The sequence below is a fragment of the Neolamprologus brichardi genome, chromosome 23, assembly GCF_056152115.1.
Source record: "Neolamprologus brichardi isolate AB-2024 chromosome 23, ASM5615211v1, whole genome shotgun sequence".
Lineage (NCBI taxonomy): Eukaryota > Metazoa > Chordata > Actinopteri > Cichliformes > Cichlidae > Neolamprologus > Neolamprologus brichardi.
In genome coordinates, this window is record NC_142125.1 from 12001010 (window position 1) to 12020048 (window position 19039).

General features: G+C 42.2%; 1 protein-coding gene across 6 annotated transcripts in view; it reads left to right on the forward strand.

The window, feature by feature from the left end:
* Positions 1–19039, forward strand: part of celf5a (cugbp, Elav-like family member 5a) — a 194153-nt gene that overhangs the window by 98435 nt on the left and 76679 nt on the right. For all 6 annotated transcript variants that reach the window (XM_006790373.3, XM_006790375.3, XM_006790374.3 and 3 more), the window contains exon 3: positions 7543–7591. In XM_006790373.3, coding sequence (XP_006790436.1) covers positions 7543–7591 — 49 coding nt within the window. The remainder of the gene's footprint in view (positions 1–7542; positions 7592–19039) is intronic.

Below are 19039 nucleotides of genomic sequence, written 5' to 3' on the forward strand. Positions count from 1 at the left end.
AGCGAGCGAGCGAGAGAGGGAGAGATTGAGCTTGCTGCTGCTCCAGCATTTGTTGACACAGATTTACAATGAGTCTCCCACTGCTTCACGCATTACAGTAACACACCATGTCAATAGCTCTCTGGGCTAGAAAAGCAGCCATGCCAAAGATGTCTGGGAGTGATGCCCTTCCCCTGATAACCAAAGTGTGGCTCATAAGTCAGGACGTGTAGGAGAAGGCGGGGTGGGACATGAAAAAAATGTTTCTCTTTTCTGTTTTTAAACACCCAGCCCTCGCCCCGCTCTTCTCTCGCAATCTCTCCATCTTCTCACTCATCTTTTCATTCGTTTTTGCTTTTCTGTCACTTCTCTAAGATCCTTTTCCTCCCCCTGTCTTTCCATCTCCCTGGGTCTCTTACTTTTCTCCCCTTCTGTTTCTCTTTATCTCTTGGACGCCCCGCTACAGGCTCAGTAGGACAGGATTTAGGCATTAGCTCAATCCCCCTATCTACTCCCCCTCATGATTGCACACTGTTTCTATCACCCACATACCCAAGTCCAGTGCACAAGTCTTGTAGGACTCAGAGTCTCTCATACAAATACTGTTAGAGAGCTTATACTCCACAAGGCAGGAAGACATAATCAACTAGATGGACAAGCGTGGTGTGAAAGCGAGCATGCCTGTGCAGAGGGTTTGAATAGTAATAAGGAAACTCAGAGGTGGATGGTGAGATTTTTATATGGTATTTTGGGCTAATTAGACTCTTTACAGAAGTAATAAAGAGTCCGATCAGAACCAACACATCCACGCCATGCGTGTCTGCTGAGTCATGGGGCGCCACAAATGAGGTAGTTCTGATGTGTGGCATTCACCTTCATGAAATCTTGATGAGAGCCGAGTTCTGTTGTCTGTGTAATGAGGGCTGTAGCAGGCAGACAGCTGGCCAACCACTTCAGCTACTAAAGCTATGATAATAGAGAGGGTTGGAAAGTCTTTTGGAAAGCATTCGGTAGATGGACTTCAGGCTGTTTCTGGGAGGCAGTTAGTGTTTTGGGGGAAGAAATAAACAGGAACTTGGATGGCATCAGACAACAGAAGGTCTAATGGTCTTAATCAGAGATGTTGTAGTGGTGCTAGTGGTTATGGTACTACAGATTGCACATGTTCGTGAGTTAGCTGTGGCTTCATTGCTAATTGGTGTATTACAAGAAGAAGCATTCAGTGTAACAGATGGATATTAACAATTTTGTTCCAATATAAGTTGTTCAGCCTTTGTAAAAAAAGTAACACTTAATCATACAGCATAAGTACAGAGTAAAAACAAATTGCACCCTGGGCAGCAGTATACATGTTTATCTTTCAGTGCACCTCCACAAATGAAATCCTGCAAGAAAATCATAATAAAGCCTGTGTCTTATTTCTATTCAAAGTGAATGTAGATTTATGGAGTAGAACTTTTCTTGCTTACAAATCTGATACTGACTAGCTGAGGTCTGCAGGTGTCTGTCAGTCCATGTCAGTGCCTCGAGCTTCAAATCCTTTTGCTTCTGATAGGAATCCCAAAGCTTATAGTGGCTGCCATCTTCTCAGCACTGACTGATGCTTCTTATCAGGACCACCACACTGCTGCTGCCAGCACATTTCCACATATGGCTAAATTATAAATCATTTGCACAAACATTCTCCCTCATGCATTCAAACACATGTGAGCATGCATGCACAAGCAGTACAGGATGAGTATAGTGTAGGCAGCAACGCCTCATTCATTCAGAAGTGTAGTTATTAGTTAAATGCACATGAATATAAACCCATGCATGAAATTGTGTTTATTTAACTGTTTTTATTTAATCCTGTCTGACGTCACTAGTCATGTCTGGGCCTAAATTCCGCTGCAGGTCCATATATCAAACGATCACTATGGCATTACTGAGAGTTGAAAAACTGTCTAAAGTCTTTCATCTTTAATAAAATGATCAGCGTTCTGCTGTACCAAGTGTAACAATTGAGTTTAACATCCAGGCATCCATGAAAACGGAATTTATGACATTTAACGGAGTTAGAAGTTAGCAGGAAGTTAGCTCGCTAGCTTCTATCTAAATACAATGCATGTCCTGACTGCGGGGTTTTGGAAACAAACTAAAACGTACAGCTCTGTATCGCTTCCAACATAAATGAAGACAGAAAACTAAACAGCAGTGACGTTTGTAGGGTTACTGAAGTTTGGCTAGCTGGTATTTAATGATGTGCTACGTGACCGCTAGCGACACAGCTATGTTAGCATAATCTAAACAAGCTAACTTTTTTTCACTCGATAAAAGTTAACGTGAGTGTTCTCGGTGGTCAGGAACAAATGTAATCGCATGGCAGGATGCTGTAAAAGGACCAAACGTCAGCCAGGAGAACAACTGAGATAATCCATCCACAATACGAGGTTAGTCATTCATATACTGCTGCATGGGCTGGGCTGTAGTTACATCCTAAGGTTTTAAAAACTGAGCTTAAATAAACGATTAGCAGTAATAAAAGCAGAGGGAGGTCAACAGTGATCACTGACTGTTTTTAGGAGCTTTTTGAGATTAAATAGAAGAAAATACAAAACATTAAACATGTTAACAACACAAAAGCCATATTAAACACAGACTACTATAGGCCCGGAAGTAGGATTCGTCACGTCATCCTTTACAACCGGATTGCTATGCTTGATGACTGAGTTCATTTCCTGTTTTATTTTGGTAATGAGTTTCCCCTGCGTTTGGCTGTTTTCGCCTGCACCCAATCACATTTTTGTATGTAGGTAGTGTTGTCTCTGTCAGCTGGCAGTCTGGCTTTTTGCCCTTGTGTTCTTTCTGTGACTATCTCTGGTGTCTTTGTATTGTTTTGTTCCTGGACTTAATAAGTGATTCTTATATTTCATTCAAATATTCATTTTGTTTGCTACACTCCTGAACTTTATATTTGGGACCATACTTGCTAACATCCAACATCTAATGTATTTGAAATCACATACATTGTGTTATAGGCCCACGGTAATGGGAATATATCAAGAACTTGTGCTAATGGTTGGTGACAACAAGCAGGGCTTTCACTTTTTTAATAAGTAAAATCTAATTTGTATTACACCTTTCAAGATAAACATGACAAAGTGCTTCCCCCAAGAATGCTACAGCATAAAAACAAAACTTAACCAAAACAAAAATGCACGGAATTTATTACTATTGTGATTGCAACGAAGCACTTTTAAAGTGTAAAACATTACACAAAGGCTCTCTGCTGTCATGCTCTCTTCCTCTCTACGCTCTCCTTCCTACTGTATACAGTACAGATTTATTAGCTAGAGCCGGGGCCCCCGGACAGTCACCACTCAGCACTCCCTCAGATCAATAATTGGAAATATTAATTATATCAGCTGAGACGGCCTAGTCGGAAGGGGGCTGTTTATGCTCCTGTTACTGAGCAGTGCAGCAGTATGAGCTCTGATGGCCCACTAATGCGTATTAATGATCCCAGAACAAACATTACTCTATATTAAACTGGAACGAAAGCCAGAAGACATCACACATATTATATGGCTGTTAGAGTTATTTTATTGCAGCCCTGTAAGTAAGAGCTGTTGGATAACTGTTTCTAAAGGACTGCTTCTACTGAGGAATTGGCTTTTTAAAAAACAAGACGGGATTTACTGCAGTTTTATTTCTGTTTACTGTTCATGTTTTCGTGTATCTCTTTTCATAAATATGAAAGTTCAAAATTTGCATTGTTTGCGGCTTGGAATCGCACCAGGTCTTGCGTTATTGTCTCTCCACTGGCCGTCTCTGGGGTTTCACCATTTAAAGAATGGGACTTTGTACTGCTCAATCCTGCTAAACTCTAGTTATGAACTTCCTCCTGTCACAGATAGTGCCAGCAGTAGACTTGAAATCCACCACACACCTGGCTGACAAAATCTCAACTATACATCCTTTGACTTTTGTGGTGAAATATAAAATCAGACACTCGAATGGCTCGATCCCAGAGGTGAATAGGGATTGCTTAAATAGAAACCGCACCTGTCTTAGGTGCCATTTTACCAGGTTAAAAAAGTGTGATATGGTACTTAGATATGTGTATCACTTTGTAACAGTATATGTAAAGAGATAGCTGACCATCAGTCCTGTAGACTAATGAACAGAGACAAACCAGCTGGCTAAGTGTGTATATTCCAGGCATAGTGCACACTACATTATGTTCTGCAAGCCCCGGGGTTTCCATCTGACCCTTCTCATAAAACAGCAACATACTAGTGTTAAAAGCGTTAATTCAACTGACTGCGGGCTTAACTGGGCAAATGAGGCGGTTCAATGAAAGCATATAGATTTGTCAAAGCCCTTAGAGCAACACAGTGTGTGGAATAGGAAATGGAGAAAGACCAGGGCGCTTACTGGGAAAACCAGAAACTCTTTTCGCTCGAGGTGGAATTCAAAGAATGTTAGCTAGTTTGAAGATCGTGAAGCAACTGATTGAAGCTTATTTATTGGCTTCAGTCAAACACGATCAGTTTACTTTCACAATCTCCTTGTAATAACCTCTAAGATTCAGAATAAGTAATGTAAAGAAAGAAGAAAGTCCCCATCTTTTCTTCCACACAGTTTAAAAAACATGTTTAGGACAGAAGGCACATGCATCAAACTTTTATTTAACAACGATTCTGTGGGAGATACAAAACCCATTAAATAAATCAAAAATCTTGATTAATGCAGTATGTGGTTGGTTCCCCTTGTAGATCCTGTGATGCAAATAATAATGAACAAATTTAGAAAAAAAAAAAAAGAATATAAGAGACAAATTATTTGTGCTCCACAATATCAGACATATAGATATAGCGAGTTTCTCTCCCAGTATTTAGTCACATTCAAAATGCATTTTCATCGTTTTGCCAATTATAATCGATGTCCCACAAATATGCAAACAGTACATTTGAGCAGAGGGTAGTCTAGGGAGGCAGGTGGTTAATTTGTGCTGTAAATATACAGTGTTTGTATAATGCAGGTGCTTTTTTTTTTACCTCTTTGTTTTGTCTTTTTTGGGGTTTTTTCACTGTGTGTTTGAAAGTGAAAGGCAGGAAAGTGGAGTCAGAGCAGCAGAAATGGCACTCAGCAGAGAGGCAATCTTATCTAAGAGCTGCAGGCATCTTTTTCCTTCACTCTCTTTCTCCCTTTGGCGCTGTGCTTCTCTTACGACTTTCTCCATTTCTTCTTGTCGTTTTCCAAAATCTCACCTATTTTATTTTTTTTATTTTCATTCGAGGCTCTAACTTGATCATTCCCAAATATTTATTAATAGATAAAAGAGAGAAAAGAATCAGTTACTGTTTCATTCTTTATTAGCATGTCAATAATCTGCGAGCTCCAGTCGTTAAAGGGCATAGTGAGAAAAGATGCCCTAAAGTAGCCGAGTTAATTAATGGTTTCCTTGGCAACACCAGTACTTAATAAATTTTACTTAAGTTACCTTGTCTGTGCATGTGTGAGCACGCTAATAGTACGGGTGTACAATTTGCACTTAATTTCTGCTGGAATTACACGATTTTCTTTATGTGTTCAAGGGAAATTTAACAAACTGAGAGCCATCAGCTGTGACTGTTCTGGACCATAATGCATTGCTCTCGGGCAAATAAATAGACCATTAAGCTGGCATGTTGGAGGCTGAACAGTAACTAGCTTTAGAGAACTGCCTCCCACACACAGGCACCCTGTAGAGATGGCTGAGATCATAGCATTGTAGAGCCACAGCCGTGGATTTGGCCTCCTCCATCATGCATTTGAACAAAAATCAACTGGCAAGATCGAAGCGTCTTTTGTCCGTTTGACACGTCAAAGGCAAATTCAAAGATTTCCTGTGTTGTTGCGAAGGAGCCGAGGGTTGTTAAGTTATCTGCGAATTTGTCTTGCGGCTGTTTCTTTCCCCGTTTCAGAGGTGTTTCTGTCTCGGAGGTTGCTTTGAACGTGCGCGATAGTATTGCGGTTGACTCTGTAATCTATCCGAACACGCTGTGGAGCAGTGCACCCCGTGGCTTGGCATTAGCATACCGTAGTGCTACTTTGCTTGTGTTATACAAGGAAAAGAAAGCACTTGTAGATGGATAGGGAGAGAGAGAGAGGAGCCACCCAAGACACGAGGAGCTGAAACCACAACCTTCACAAGGATAACATCCTCTCTGTTTTCCTACAAAGTCTTAGCTAGTTCTAGTTATTATTTACGATGGGTAAATTTATGGAATAATTTCAGCTAGGGAAGGTTACTCAGTTCCTCAAGGTGAAAATGGATACGTTTAGCACTTAATGAATCGGGCCTGGGCCTCTGCCCCATATATCAGCATGTTATTAAGACATTTTAAAATCCCATTATGGTGTTTCTCCTTGAACATGTCATGCTTTTATTGGACTGCCCTGTCTTTAAATCTGACCTTTTCAGCCCTGTTCTGGAATTGAACGGGAAGGAAAAAAGATACATGACGGGACGATGGTTCAAAATATACATATCTGGCTATAAAAATATCAGCACATGGCGGTTTCTTAGTCATTTGACTGCAACACCGGGAATGACAAGTGGTCTTAAATAGCAGCTACAAATGGTTCAAGAGGTTGCTTTTATATTCCAGTAATCTTGTTACACGTTTGGGCTATTTGTGGTCTCATTTTTTTAATCCAGTCTTTTTGTTCTCACAGTTGTTGCCTCAGTCAAAGTAGGGTGTGATGCTGGCATTTTGACGTATGCAGATAAATCATCTTATGAGCTTTACGCTCTGCTGCCGTACATATACACATTATATGCACAGGTGGGTGTATAACCAGCACGTAAGACTCATATATTCAATTTAAAAACAGCTGCTGCTGTAACAAACATTTTGGGAATCATAGTTCCATCTTTCACCCTTCTTCCAAACAAATCTGCCAAAGTCGGGCAAAACTGTTCAGCTTGAACAACAATAATGAAAAAAGAAGGAGGTAAGATTGGGGAAGGAGGAGAGCGTGACACAAAGGCTGTGATGACAGAGGCATCTAATCCAGGCAATGCCATTCTTATCAGGGTCCAGTGGATTAGAGTGAGCCTTCTAACCAGAGAATCCTTCCCAGCCAGACACTCTCCACAGCCCAAGGGCCTGGATCAATAGGCCTGCATTGATCTCTCTCCTCCTGTGGCTGGATTCACTTTTATTAGGACTGCCTTGGTCTCTCTCACTTAGACACACATATGCAGCCCTTCAACTTCTCCATGCAGCCGCCATGAAAAATCCCAAATAGGATTGTGTGTGTGTGTGTGTGTGTTTGTGTGTGTGTAAATGGGAGCTTAGATTGTTTTGTTTTCACTAAGTAGCCAGCTCCAGAAACACTACAGTATCAAGTTGACTCAGCTGTATGATGGTGTTTAGCTTGCCTCCGCAGCCACGGCACTTTGATCAGTATTGCAGAGTAGCTATTCATATGGGAGCTTGACATCCCTGGTTTGTGGCCTTCTGTTGTAGCAACGCCGGCCCAAGTCGCCACCTCTAACCTCGCTGACACTCTTTCTTTTCTCTCTTCCAGATGACTCGCCCCATCCAGGTGAAACCAGCTGACAGCGAGAGCCGTGGAGGTAGTTGTCTTCTTTTCTTCATCATTTATTCACATCCTTCTTTTTCATCTGCCTTATCTAGGCTAATTCTCTTCATTTCTTCCCCTCTGATCTCATCTGTTCCACTGCTCTAAATGCAATAATAATAACACTCTTCTTTTGTCCTATCCCACTTCCCTTTCCTTCTTGTTGTTGCACTTCTATTCAGTATGGGAGCAATTTGAACAAAACGTAACCGAATTATGTGAATGTAGATTTAAAAGACTGGGTGACATCAAACGGGAAGTTTGATGTAATCTTGACTTGACTGCATGTCACCAGGTTTGCAGCAATTTGTAATTTTTTGTTGTTTTTTTTACTGATGGTAATTCAAATACTGGATTTATGGATTAATCTCTCATGCGTACGCTTTTTTTGATTAAAGAATGTTTCACTGATGTGGTGAGCTCTGCCCATCTCTCTTTCCCTGTTTCCTGTTGTGAACACATTATTATTACACTGTAATTTAGATAGTTATTAGAATCAGTACTGGAACCGTAGCCATTGCAAAGATCCAGTTAAAACCCACACTGCTTGATCTTGTGCATTTGAATCACAAGACTAAATTGTATAGACAGGAAAAATGGAGCAGAAGCTTGTTCAGCTTGCCAAACAATCAATAAATGTGCAGGGATCTTGCCAAGATCCTCATTATTTGGCCTTAATTCTGTCCTCTTTGATCTCTCCCATATTTGGAGGCTTTTATGTACTCACTGTCTCTCTGCATATATGTTAATGGGATGCAGAGGCATCCTTCAAGTCAGTGGCAGAAACAACAAAACCTCACTGTTATTATTTGGTGTGCATCTCATCTCGTGTCACCACGTAACAAAGCAAGTTCCTTTTTGTTATTTAAAGGAGGGATGCTGTTCAGTATTTGTCATCCTGGTGCAAAGAGAGAGGTTTGGATGGTTAAAACAGAGGCAGAGAAAATGAAAAAATGATGCCAAATGTGTGCAGCTGCTGTGCAGCACTTCTGAGGCTTTACCTAAAAACCCCTGCCTGTTTTGGGTGAATTAGGATTGCTGGTCACTTGGCTGCCTGTCACATGCACAATCTTCAAAGGACAGCATAACCCCTTGAGATGAATGGAGGAAAGGCCAATAAAGATCACTGTCAGTCCCCCATGCTTTCATTGTTCGTTCTTTCTTTCTGTCTTTCTGTCTTTCTTTCTTTCTTTCTTTCTTTCTTTCTTTCTATGCCATCCTCCCTCTTTCTCTAAAACATTTACAGGAGTGGTGAGACAAGCACAAGGGTCTTGTGCTGTCAAGATTGATGTCCCCTATAGCTCCATTGATTTTGCCATTGTGGTGCTGTGTGTCCACATTAACAATGACACTCAGCTGTCTCTTTACTTGGTTGTGAGTAGCTGGGTTTAGAGCTCCCAGGGCACTTTGGTCAGTATGGGGTCTTCTTAGTGGCTGGCCGTGGGGACCCCGCTGAGGAACAAATGAGTGCTGGAACAGACCTGAGAGTCGCACATCATCTTAAATGAACAGGTCAGAGTGCCACCACAGGGGCAATCAAACACAAGCGTGACTTTAACAGGTTAGGACAGAAGTGAAAGCGGGGAGACGTAGTTTGTGGGGAGGGGAACGATCTGACTGTCATTTTAAAATCTGCTGTTCTTCTTCTAGTCTGCTGTCCTGAATTCTTTCCTTTGTAATTACTGGCAAAGATAATTTATGTTAGCTAATAGCCTGTGTTATGTCCTACTTTCACAAGCTTTAGCGTCTTATTCGCTGTAATTCTGATGATTCTCAGTAATCACTGCTAAATTTAACTAACTATAATATTATTATTATTTGTTTTTTGTGCTTATCTGCCTGCCTTCACCGTCCAGATCAGTAACTTCTAGAGTATAAATCAACCCAGTGTACTGCAGAGCGGATGCAAAAATATTAATTAGCCTCTTAGTGCAGTGGAGGGAGGGACATGAGGGACAGACTCAGCGTGGCCTGCTCTCTCAGGGGCCACGCCGCTAGTCCGATAGGGGGCATATATTCCTCAGTGCACACAGTCACACTAAAACACACAGTCATCCTAATTAGTCCCTTAATCTCATTATGAGGAGGACAGTTCAGATCACCTGCACTAGGTTTCCATCCATGAGGGAAAGACCTGTTACTGTGGTTTTATGCCTGCTGGACCTCCGCTTCAGTGGGAGCAACTCTCTGCTGTTATTAAGCCCAGACAGGCCCAGGCGAGCACAGCGCACTATCCCTGATTATTATTGCAGTAAAAACTGTAATGACCTCACACAGGAATAAGGTAGAACATATTCTCCTAATTCCACTAAATATTTGATGACTCTTGGATACCTGAGCAAAACCGAGCATTTCCTCTTTTACCTTTCTACGGAGCGTTCACTTTTGTTTGATATTTAGAGCAAATTTATGAGAATTGGAGAAGACTCGGCCAATAGGTAGCTTGACAGAATCCATATCAGGAAACTGCACTGCACTATAGAACTAAAGGAAATATATATGGTAGAGTAAATCCATCCAAACACTGTCAGCCCCTGCTGCCGCCTAACAAAGACACACTGTGAAATGAATATTAATGGCCAATCACCTACCTAATCTAGCAGAACAGCAGCCGTTACACATTGAGCCACCAGCGCTGTGAACGTCTCCGTCACCGATGACGCAGATCGTTCTGGGATGTTTCTGTTGGGGAGACGTTTAAAGAGGCACAGCAAGGAGGCAGCAGGGACCTGTCTCTCTCATTTTCTCCTCGCAGGTCTCTGATATGAAATAGATTGATTTTCCATCACACATGGCACTGATGACTGGCACTGTCTGCTGCTGATATTTCATTTTTGAAAGGCTGTTCAGTCCCTCCTTAGAGAGTTTGGCGTTCTTAGGCAAGATAAATCAGCTTTAACCACTTTGATTTCATCCTAAACCTTTTACCAGCAGCTCGTCTTTTAGCGTTCCGTCATTACCGCCTGCCCCTTAGTGTTTCCTTCCTTTGTAGACTGTCATTTCATTTGATTTTGTCTTTTGTATCAGGCTTTTTTTAAAAGATCCATTCTGCTCACGGGCTAAATGATATTTCTGTGCAAGTGCTGCATTTTTGTATTCCTCCGTGGCTCTTTGTATTTTCCAGCTTAACCTACTGTTAAAGTTTTAAGCTCAAATATTGTCCAGAAAGCAGAAAGAGGAGCAGGCGAGCTGTCAGCTGGGGCTCTGTTGGTGTTGCAGCAGGCCTGCCTGGCACAGCTAGAGCTACAGCCCACTGAGGAGGCCTGGATTAGAAACAGGCTCTGGCATTTTCAAGGCAGGCCTGCCGCCCACACGCACACCCACACAGAGAGGACAAACAGGCGAATTCATACATACCCATGCAGCTCTAACACACATACACACTTTCTCTGTCACGCGAGCACACACTCAGTGGGAAGTCGGATTTGGATGATAATAGGAACACATACGCACACAAAGAGACATGCCCACTATAGGTTACATATTTACACGTAGACTCATACGGTGTGCGCATATGCTGAGTGGCACGGGTCTGTTTTCCTTTCATGAGCTGTGTTTTATATTGTGGGCCCAGCAGCAGCATTGCATTTCGTTTTTATGTTTACTCAAACTGAAGGACAATGAAAAGGTTTGCTGCAGGTCACTGAGATGTGACGGAACAAGAAGAGAGAGGAGGATAGAACCAGAACAAGAGGAAATAAGTAAAATGGAAAGTGAAGATAAGGGGGTGCGGAGAAAGATTAGAAATCTAGATTGAGACTGCAGGGTACGTGCAACGTTGCTGTTCTGTGCTCAGGTTTTTTTTTTTATGTGGTATAAAAGACAACACAGTGGTCTGTGCTCTTCTTCTTCTCCCGTTTTACTAGAGAGACAAGTTCTCTGTGTCAGAGGAGCTTAGTAATGAACCAACAGGAAGGCCTCTAAGCTCTACTGATCCCCTTTAGAAAAGCGAGGAGGAATGAAGGAGAAAGAGGTAGTTAGAGCAAGAGCAATCGGTTGGAAAAAAAAAAAAAGAAACAGCAAAAATAGAGAGGTGGACAATAGGAATTTGTTCTGAGATATAGAAAGTGGGAGAGACACACAAACACAGACCGTGCAAAATAGAGAAAAGTATGGCTAAACCAGTGAGATGGAGGGAGGAACGATAGGGGCAAAGCAAAAAAGCTGAACAGTATATCTTCTCCCTTTGGAGAGACGAAAACTATAGATTACTGGTCACAATGTGCTTGGCTGGGCATAAATGGAGAGATCTTGAAATAGTAGGGAGTATGTTCAGAGGTTGTGGGGATCAGGGTGAGCTAATCCAATAGTAAAGCCAGCTCTGGGTCACACATTCAGAGCTCAAACTCCTTGTCCAAATCCCCTCTGGTGCTCTTACACAAACAATACTGATACACAGGCCTTTGCTCACCAAGAGTTCAGTCAGCTAACTCCACCGAATCTGCCTGGGATGTTCAGGTCACTCTGCCCGTAAGCTCTTACATTTACCCTCACATCAGCACGAACTGGGCTGTTTTGAAGGGGAGGGGTGGGGTGAATTGGGTTTACGAATGACAGACAAGGAGAGAGAAGGCAGGAGAGAGAAGGCAGGAGAGCAACAGAGAGAGAGAGATGATGAAATAATTTCTATAGGGATGTGCTTTGCTCCTGTGGGTCAGATTGTGCTGAGGCTGTAGGAGTTATGCAGAGTCAGTGGAAGGAGAAGCACAACAATTCACTAATACACTGGGTAGGTGGAGATCAATTAGCCTTATCTTACAAACTACTAATGATAATACCAATGCAAAACTTGCTGACAAGGCAAAGAACAACAAGAGCTCAGAGTGATGATGTAATGAATTCAGCCAGTTGAAAGATACAGTATTTCTGCAAACACACTAGCTTGTGCTCTGTTTTTTTCCGAGGCAAACACACTATTGTGGCAGCTTCTGTGATACTCGGTCAGCATACGCAGAAGCAGCATCAGCGTACAGACAGTGGACAAAATACCAGGAAGACTTTTGCAGTATAACACATTGCAAACTTAAAAAAAAAAGAGAACGTGAACACTGAAACACCTTAGTAATTTTTACTGCAGTGTTTTTTGATTGTACAAGTGTTTCATGCTTCAGGTATTTCGTCTACACTTTGTACTTGCCCATAAATATTCATGCATACATAAATTCAGCTAAACACACATTCATCCTTGCGCTCCTTAAAAAAAAAAAAAAAAAAAAAATCCCCTCCTTTTCGTCCTTTGCTCGTTGCAATGGTCTTGTAGCGTGGGCGGATCAGCAAAGGTTACTGTTGAACACAGAAAGGAAAGGTCAGAAATCATGTTTAGTTTTCCTGGGGCCGGGAGGTAATTCCAGCCAGCAGATTGCGTTCAGACGAGCAGGCAGGCAGGCAGGCAGGCCGGTGGTGGAGATGCTCATGAAGAAGGAAGCGAGGCGGGGATGGGGACAAGGTTATCCAGTCAGCCACTGCCTCTCAGCCCCTTCGCTGTCACCCTTAATAACACCCTCTCCCTTATCACTGCAACAATCACCTTGAGAAACAAACTTGTCTTCTTTGAGAGAGGGATGAGGAGAGGGAAGAGACGGCCCTCGTATGCATCTGGTATGCCATTCTCATTACAGCAACTCCACCTCTTTGGGGACAGGCAGACCCCAGGTCAATTTAGTACTCAATTCTCTACACTTTGTATTTCATTCTCCCTTTTTTCTCTCCCTTTGACGCCCCTCCTTCTTCTGTGTTCTTTTCCCTCAGTGCCCTTTGAAAACACTGGAACTCTAGATAATATACAACAGTTCAGGGTCAATATTTTTTTAAAGTATAATACATACCATAATCCTTTGTGTCACTGTCACTAAAAAAGAATAAAAGATGATCTTTAGCAATACTTAACTTTAAATTATTCAGAAAAATTTCATCTGGACACAACATCATTTTGCACGATTTCTTGCAAGACTTATGCGCAAATTTGATTCTTTCTCATTGCACTATACTCTAAATGTGGATTTTGATAAATTAGGTCTTTGTGGAAGCTCATGCATGCTTACACACTAGCTTAACAAGGCTTGCAAGGCAAACACTTTCAGTGACACAAACTCAAATAAGAAAACTGACTTTTTTAGGGTTTGCCTCATTTAGACCTCATCATTTCACTTCCTTTCACCTAAGAACATTCTGCATTAACCTGTTTATCATTACATTACATTTTAACAGGTATGACCAAACATATTCCCTATTAGGAGATCTCTATGAACACCTGATGTGAGATCTTCTGGTTGTATAGTCTGTCTTCCACAGTTTAAGCTGATAATAGCAATGCCAAGCCCGTACCTGCGGCTGATAAACTGATGTGTCGATTTGTGTGAGCATAAGTGTGTGCCTGCTCTCCGCGGACTCGCTGCTCTGTGATTGCAGTGGAGCTGGAGGAGGCCAGGCAAAGGCTCTGATTGGACGGCAGAGTCTTTGCAACCTTTGCCAAATCACTGCAATCACCCGTTTGCTTCTTCTCTCGGCTTTAATGACACCACTTCATAAGGAATCGGGCTCATCAAGTAACCCACACACACTCTCGCTCACACAGTCACCTACACGTACACATATACACAGTGAGGTCAGACTTGGCAGATCAGGCGGGGGCGCGGCAGGCCTCCGAACAGGGAGAGGAGGTCCACTAGCAGATGGGAGGAGATTAAAGCAGACCGGAGACGAATGCATGGAGGGAAATTTGTTCACATTTGCGCACGTAACACTAATACATCACGGATGCAGGTTTTGCTGTCCGGTTTGTTTTGAGTTAAATTGAGTTAGTTACGATGTGGACTGAAGTAAACAAGTCGGTACACAACCCAACAGCAGACGTGCGATTGCTTTTAGCAGAAGATTTTTGGGGTAGCGCTAGATGTTTTGATATTTTTCTCCCCGACAGTGGAGTAAGATTTGCTCTCCTTTCTTCGCAGGCTGGCCTCTTCCCAGCCCTGAATTCGGTGCCCCAATTTTGTGAGACCTTTGCTCCCATGCACTCCATGTGGAAAGAAAATGTCCTGTTTGTTCACTGAGAGAGGAAAAAGCCTATTAGGAGCTTTGCCGTAAAGAAAGAAGGGAAACAACGATTGTGTATGAGCAACAGAAATTGGCCCATTTAAATCCACACAAACCGCAAGTGTACAAATAAATAGTTGGACACAAATCATATTTTACATTACATTTCTTAAGCGTTAAATGCCAATAGATGATTTGGTCTAAATTAACCTGTTTACATTCATGAAGTGTTTACACATTTGCATTATTTTCAAATGTGCTTTGTATGTAGGACATATTTATTTTTTATTATAGGTTATTATACATTGTCAGTAACCTGTCAAAAAAAATAGGAGTGACAAAGAAAATGGGAGCGCATAAGAGAAAAATGCCAAGGCAAAAAAAGAAAAAAAGTGATGACAAAGAAAGAGACAGGAAACAAGAAAACAAGAGCATCTTCTACCTCAGGATATGAACACAAAGAAAATGCCTTTTCAGTCAGTATTAAAGAGAAGTCAAAATATATGCAGTCCTGTCACTCTAATTGTACATCAGTACAATTTCACTCTGAGAGCGTTAGACGAGCACTTTTGCGTGGGGAAATTGAATGTAACAATATGCCACTTCCAGATGAATAAAAATGTCAGCTCAAGTATTTAAATTTTTTTTTTTTTTAAATCTAAAATCAAAGTTTTACACATTAGGCTTAATGTGTGAAAACAAGATTCGATTTTGGAGGATGTTTAGACTCTGCAAAGTATAAACCAGACGCAGGTTCATAAAGTTAGCAAAACATGAAACAAAGTTACTGAGAAAACCAAATTAGATCTTCATTACAATACCTGTAACTCAGCTAGCTTTCCACGTCTGTCCCTCCAGCCGCTCGTTCCCTCTATCTCTTCATCTCAGTATTTTAACTCCATTAGCCTCTCGCAGCACCCTCTGTCTCTCTCACTGTCAGTCACTTCACTTAAATCACTGCGCCATGGTACCACTAGACTGGAAAGGACACTTGCTCCAACCAAATGATTCAGGCACGGATACGGGCGCAGTGGATTAAAGCGCGATTAGGTCAAAAAATACAGTTTTTAGTGGAATATTAAATTAGCATAAAATTCATTACTGTTTTGTTATGCCTATATTGTCTGTGACTTCAGCTCTGGGAGCTATTAAAGCAGCAACATCAGACAAGGACACAGGACATAAGGACAAGGAGGAATCACATTGGATAACATGCTTGTGATGCACCATTAGTGAATGCCAACATTGGTTCAGTGGGCACCGTAAAGAGGCTTTTAAATTAGGCCCAGCCACATCTCACCTGCCTTTCCCGTTTCACCTGCTGAAACGACAAATAGTGAGCATGCACGCACTGTGACACACAGTCGTGTGATTACCCACCCGCCCACTCTCTATTCACCCTCTTCCCACCCATGTGCCAGTCAAACAAGTGCAGAGCTAATGGAGAGAGAAGAAGTCATTCTGGGGCTGTAAAACCGCAACAGCTGAAAAGATGATTGGGGTAACCTTTGGTTTGATACGCCGAGGAAGAAGGTGTTTTAACATTATTCATAAGTATTCATGTGTGTATTCGACACCGCTGCCTTAAGTGTACACGTGGTTATGCTCAAACTGCCATGGCCTGACCGTGGCAGCTCATCATGTAAGAGTTGGGTTTTTTCTCCTTTATTTCTTCAAAATAAATAAATAAAGGAGATAAAAACACACAAAAAACAAAACCCTTACTATATTTCTCTTCTCTCACTTGATCCCTTAGATCTTGCACTGATATTTGTACAAGGTTTATACTATCCCCCAAAGTGTGCTTTGTTTTCCTTTTCTTCCCTTTAGCCTTCTTCTTCCACACTCTTTTGACTTCTCCCCTGGCCCCAGCTCAATGATGAGTCTATCAGGCGAACTGGCATTGTCAGGGATGACTGGCGAATGGGACTCCATATAAAAAAAGTTCTTGAACATAGCCCCAGAGACTTTGGTTCATCCTGTGGCCAAATCCAAATCCAGGCCATCCTGATTGCCTTTTTGCAATAAACGTGAAGAACGCCCCTTTCTAAAGGCTGCGCTAGTGAACGCTGTGAGCAGAGAGAGGAACAAGCTTTCATATGATTGCTCTACCTTTGGCTGCTAAAGCTCTGACCTGACACCAATTTTAGGGAATGTGAACTTCAAAGAACGCTTTGATGGTGGAGAGGGTTATTGGGCGAGATCTGACGGTCAAACTGTCTTTTCATTCTAGATTAGCTTCTGAGTTGGGCTAATGACAGAAGCAAAGCAGTGTTGTGATAAGGAAGAGATCCCATCTGGAACTGATGTTACCGGTTGTCGAATGACAACAGCTGATAGAGGTCCACAGATCTGTTTCCTTCTCTTTTTTTGTTCATGACTATATTGCAAACCCTATCCTCCTGTGCTCCGCATCCCCTGCAGCAATAAACTTGTCAGAAAAACAAAAGAAAAATATGACAAAAACTTGCTTGAAATACAAATAAATCCATTCGTCACCTATTGATTTTCTTACCATTAGGGAGAGGAATGGCTCGACTGTTGTTGATGTGGAAAATATTGTGGGTCAATACTGTAGTGCTCTTAAAAGCCATGGGAGATTTTCAGGAAATTCAGCAGGGGCTAAGAAAGGAGGCCAGCCTCCAACTCTGATATTAAGAAAATGTCTGGACTAGTTCAGCGACATCTGTCTGGCATTAATGTTATCAGGGAATCGGGAAGCAGTGCAGGCACAATGTGCTTTAGGGAAAGGTACGGCTCTGGGCAGCTGCCTGCATGGACTGCTGGCACACATCAGCCTAATATGCTGGATTGGAAGCATGGATTGATTCCTGAATGTTAAAGTGAAACCTTGAAGCACTACTTTGACTGTTGGAGCAAGAGATGTTTTGCAAGGCTATTTGGCATCCTAATCTGAAAGGGTCTCTTAATATATGACAGCTCTGTTTAGCAAGACCAGCCTGACAGCGAGGGGAGCAGGGGATGGCAAGGTGAACATGTTAAATCCGGGTATGAGACAGGAAGATGGCATCTTTTGGTTCCATGGTGGGTGTAGTTATGGCTAATACAGTAATTATATCAACAGCTGCCTCCTTTCTCAGGTCAAGGAAGGAGTGGAGGTTGAGGTGCTCAGGGATGCCAAGGTCCCAGGCTCACTGACTGTCAGCCCCTTCGGCCTTACTCCTTTCTACAACCCACCTTCCTCCATCCCTCCTGCCTTGTGTTATTTTAGGAATCTATTCTTGGCCTGCCAGCGTGTACAATCTGAATTATTTATATGGAGAAATGGGATCCCTGCATGACAGTGGAAACAGGATTTTATTTGTGCCATCTAATTAAAATATAAACAAAGTGAGCCTGCCTTTAAATAAAAATCAAAAAAACAATATTTGCCATAGTGTTTATACCTTATATTGTTTGTAGCATGATTTACTCGTTAAAGTGGCCACTTTTGCAGTATTTTAATACGATTCATTCATATATTCATACATGGTTATATTTACTGTGTATTGCATGAGGAAATTGCATGCAAACTCTCCTGTTAATAGGCAAATACAGCAACAGACATGCTTGCACACGACAGAAAAAGTGCGAAACCCAGCTGGGAAATGCTCGTTGTTCAATCCTTTGTGGCCTTTTAAGTTTGTGAAGCGTGCTACGTGTCACATGTGTTGGGTCTACGCATTTCTGTTTTTGGCTGTGCGTCTTTGTTGCTTGACTCGTGCACATTTGCAGCACGTGTTTTCAAACTGATGAAGATGTTTCCTTAATATGCTTTTTTTTTTTTCTTCGCGTTGCCTTAAGTGGCGGTGGGTTGAGCTCTCTTCACCGCCGTGCAAATTGCCCTTTTCCATTCTTATCACACGAGCCCACAAACAGAACATGAAAAGCTGAAAGCAGTCAACAGAAAGCTCAGTATGAAACGAATGTGACCTACAACTGCAGAGAAGTAATGTACAGCGGCAGCTCACAGAAAACAAAGGCTTCTGTCAGAATCCTCTGCTATCTCGCTAGCGTGCCTGCAAAATATGTTTCCCCGCTTGTGTGTGGATGTCAAGCTGCTCTGCCTTCTATCTGGATGATATTAATGAAAGGTGAAACAGGGAATAATCAGAGATCACAATATTTTTTACCCTTGATACAGATGCCTATTCTTACGCTGCCGGCAGGAGAGATCTCCTCAACGTTCAGCTCAGCTCTGATCTGACATTAGGATTCAATGCAACATTTCTCTCTTCGGCTCACTCGTCTTGCTTTTTCTGCCGTTCCCTCTTCCCCTTACACTCCCCCCCACCTACCTCTGTCCCCTCAGCCTGACTGCAGCTAAAGGGTAAAAAAGGCTCAGGGGAAGCGCACTTCCTCCACCGCGAGGTCCCGGGTCGACCATGTGACACGGACCTCCCGGCATCTA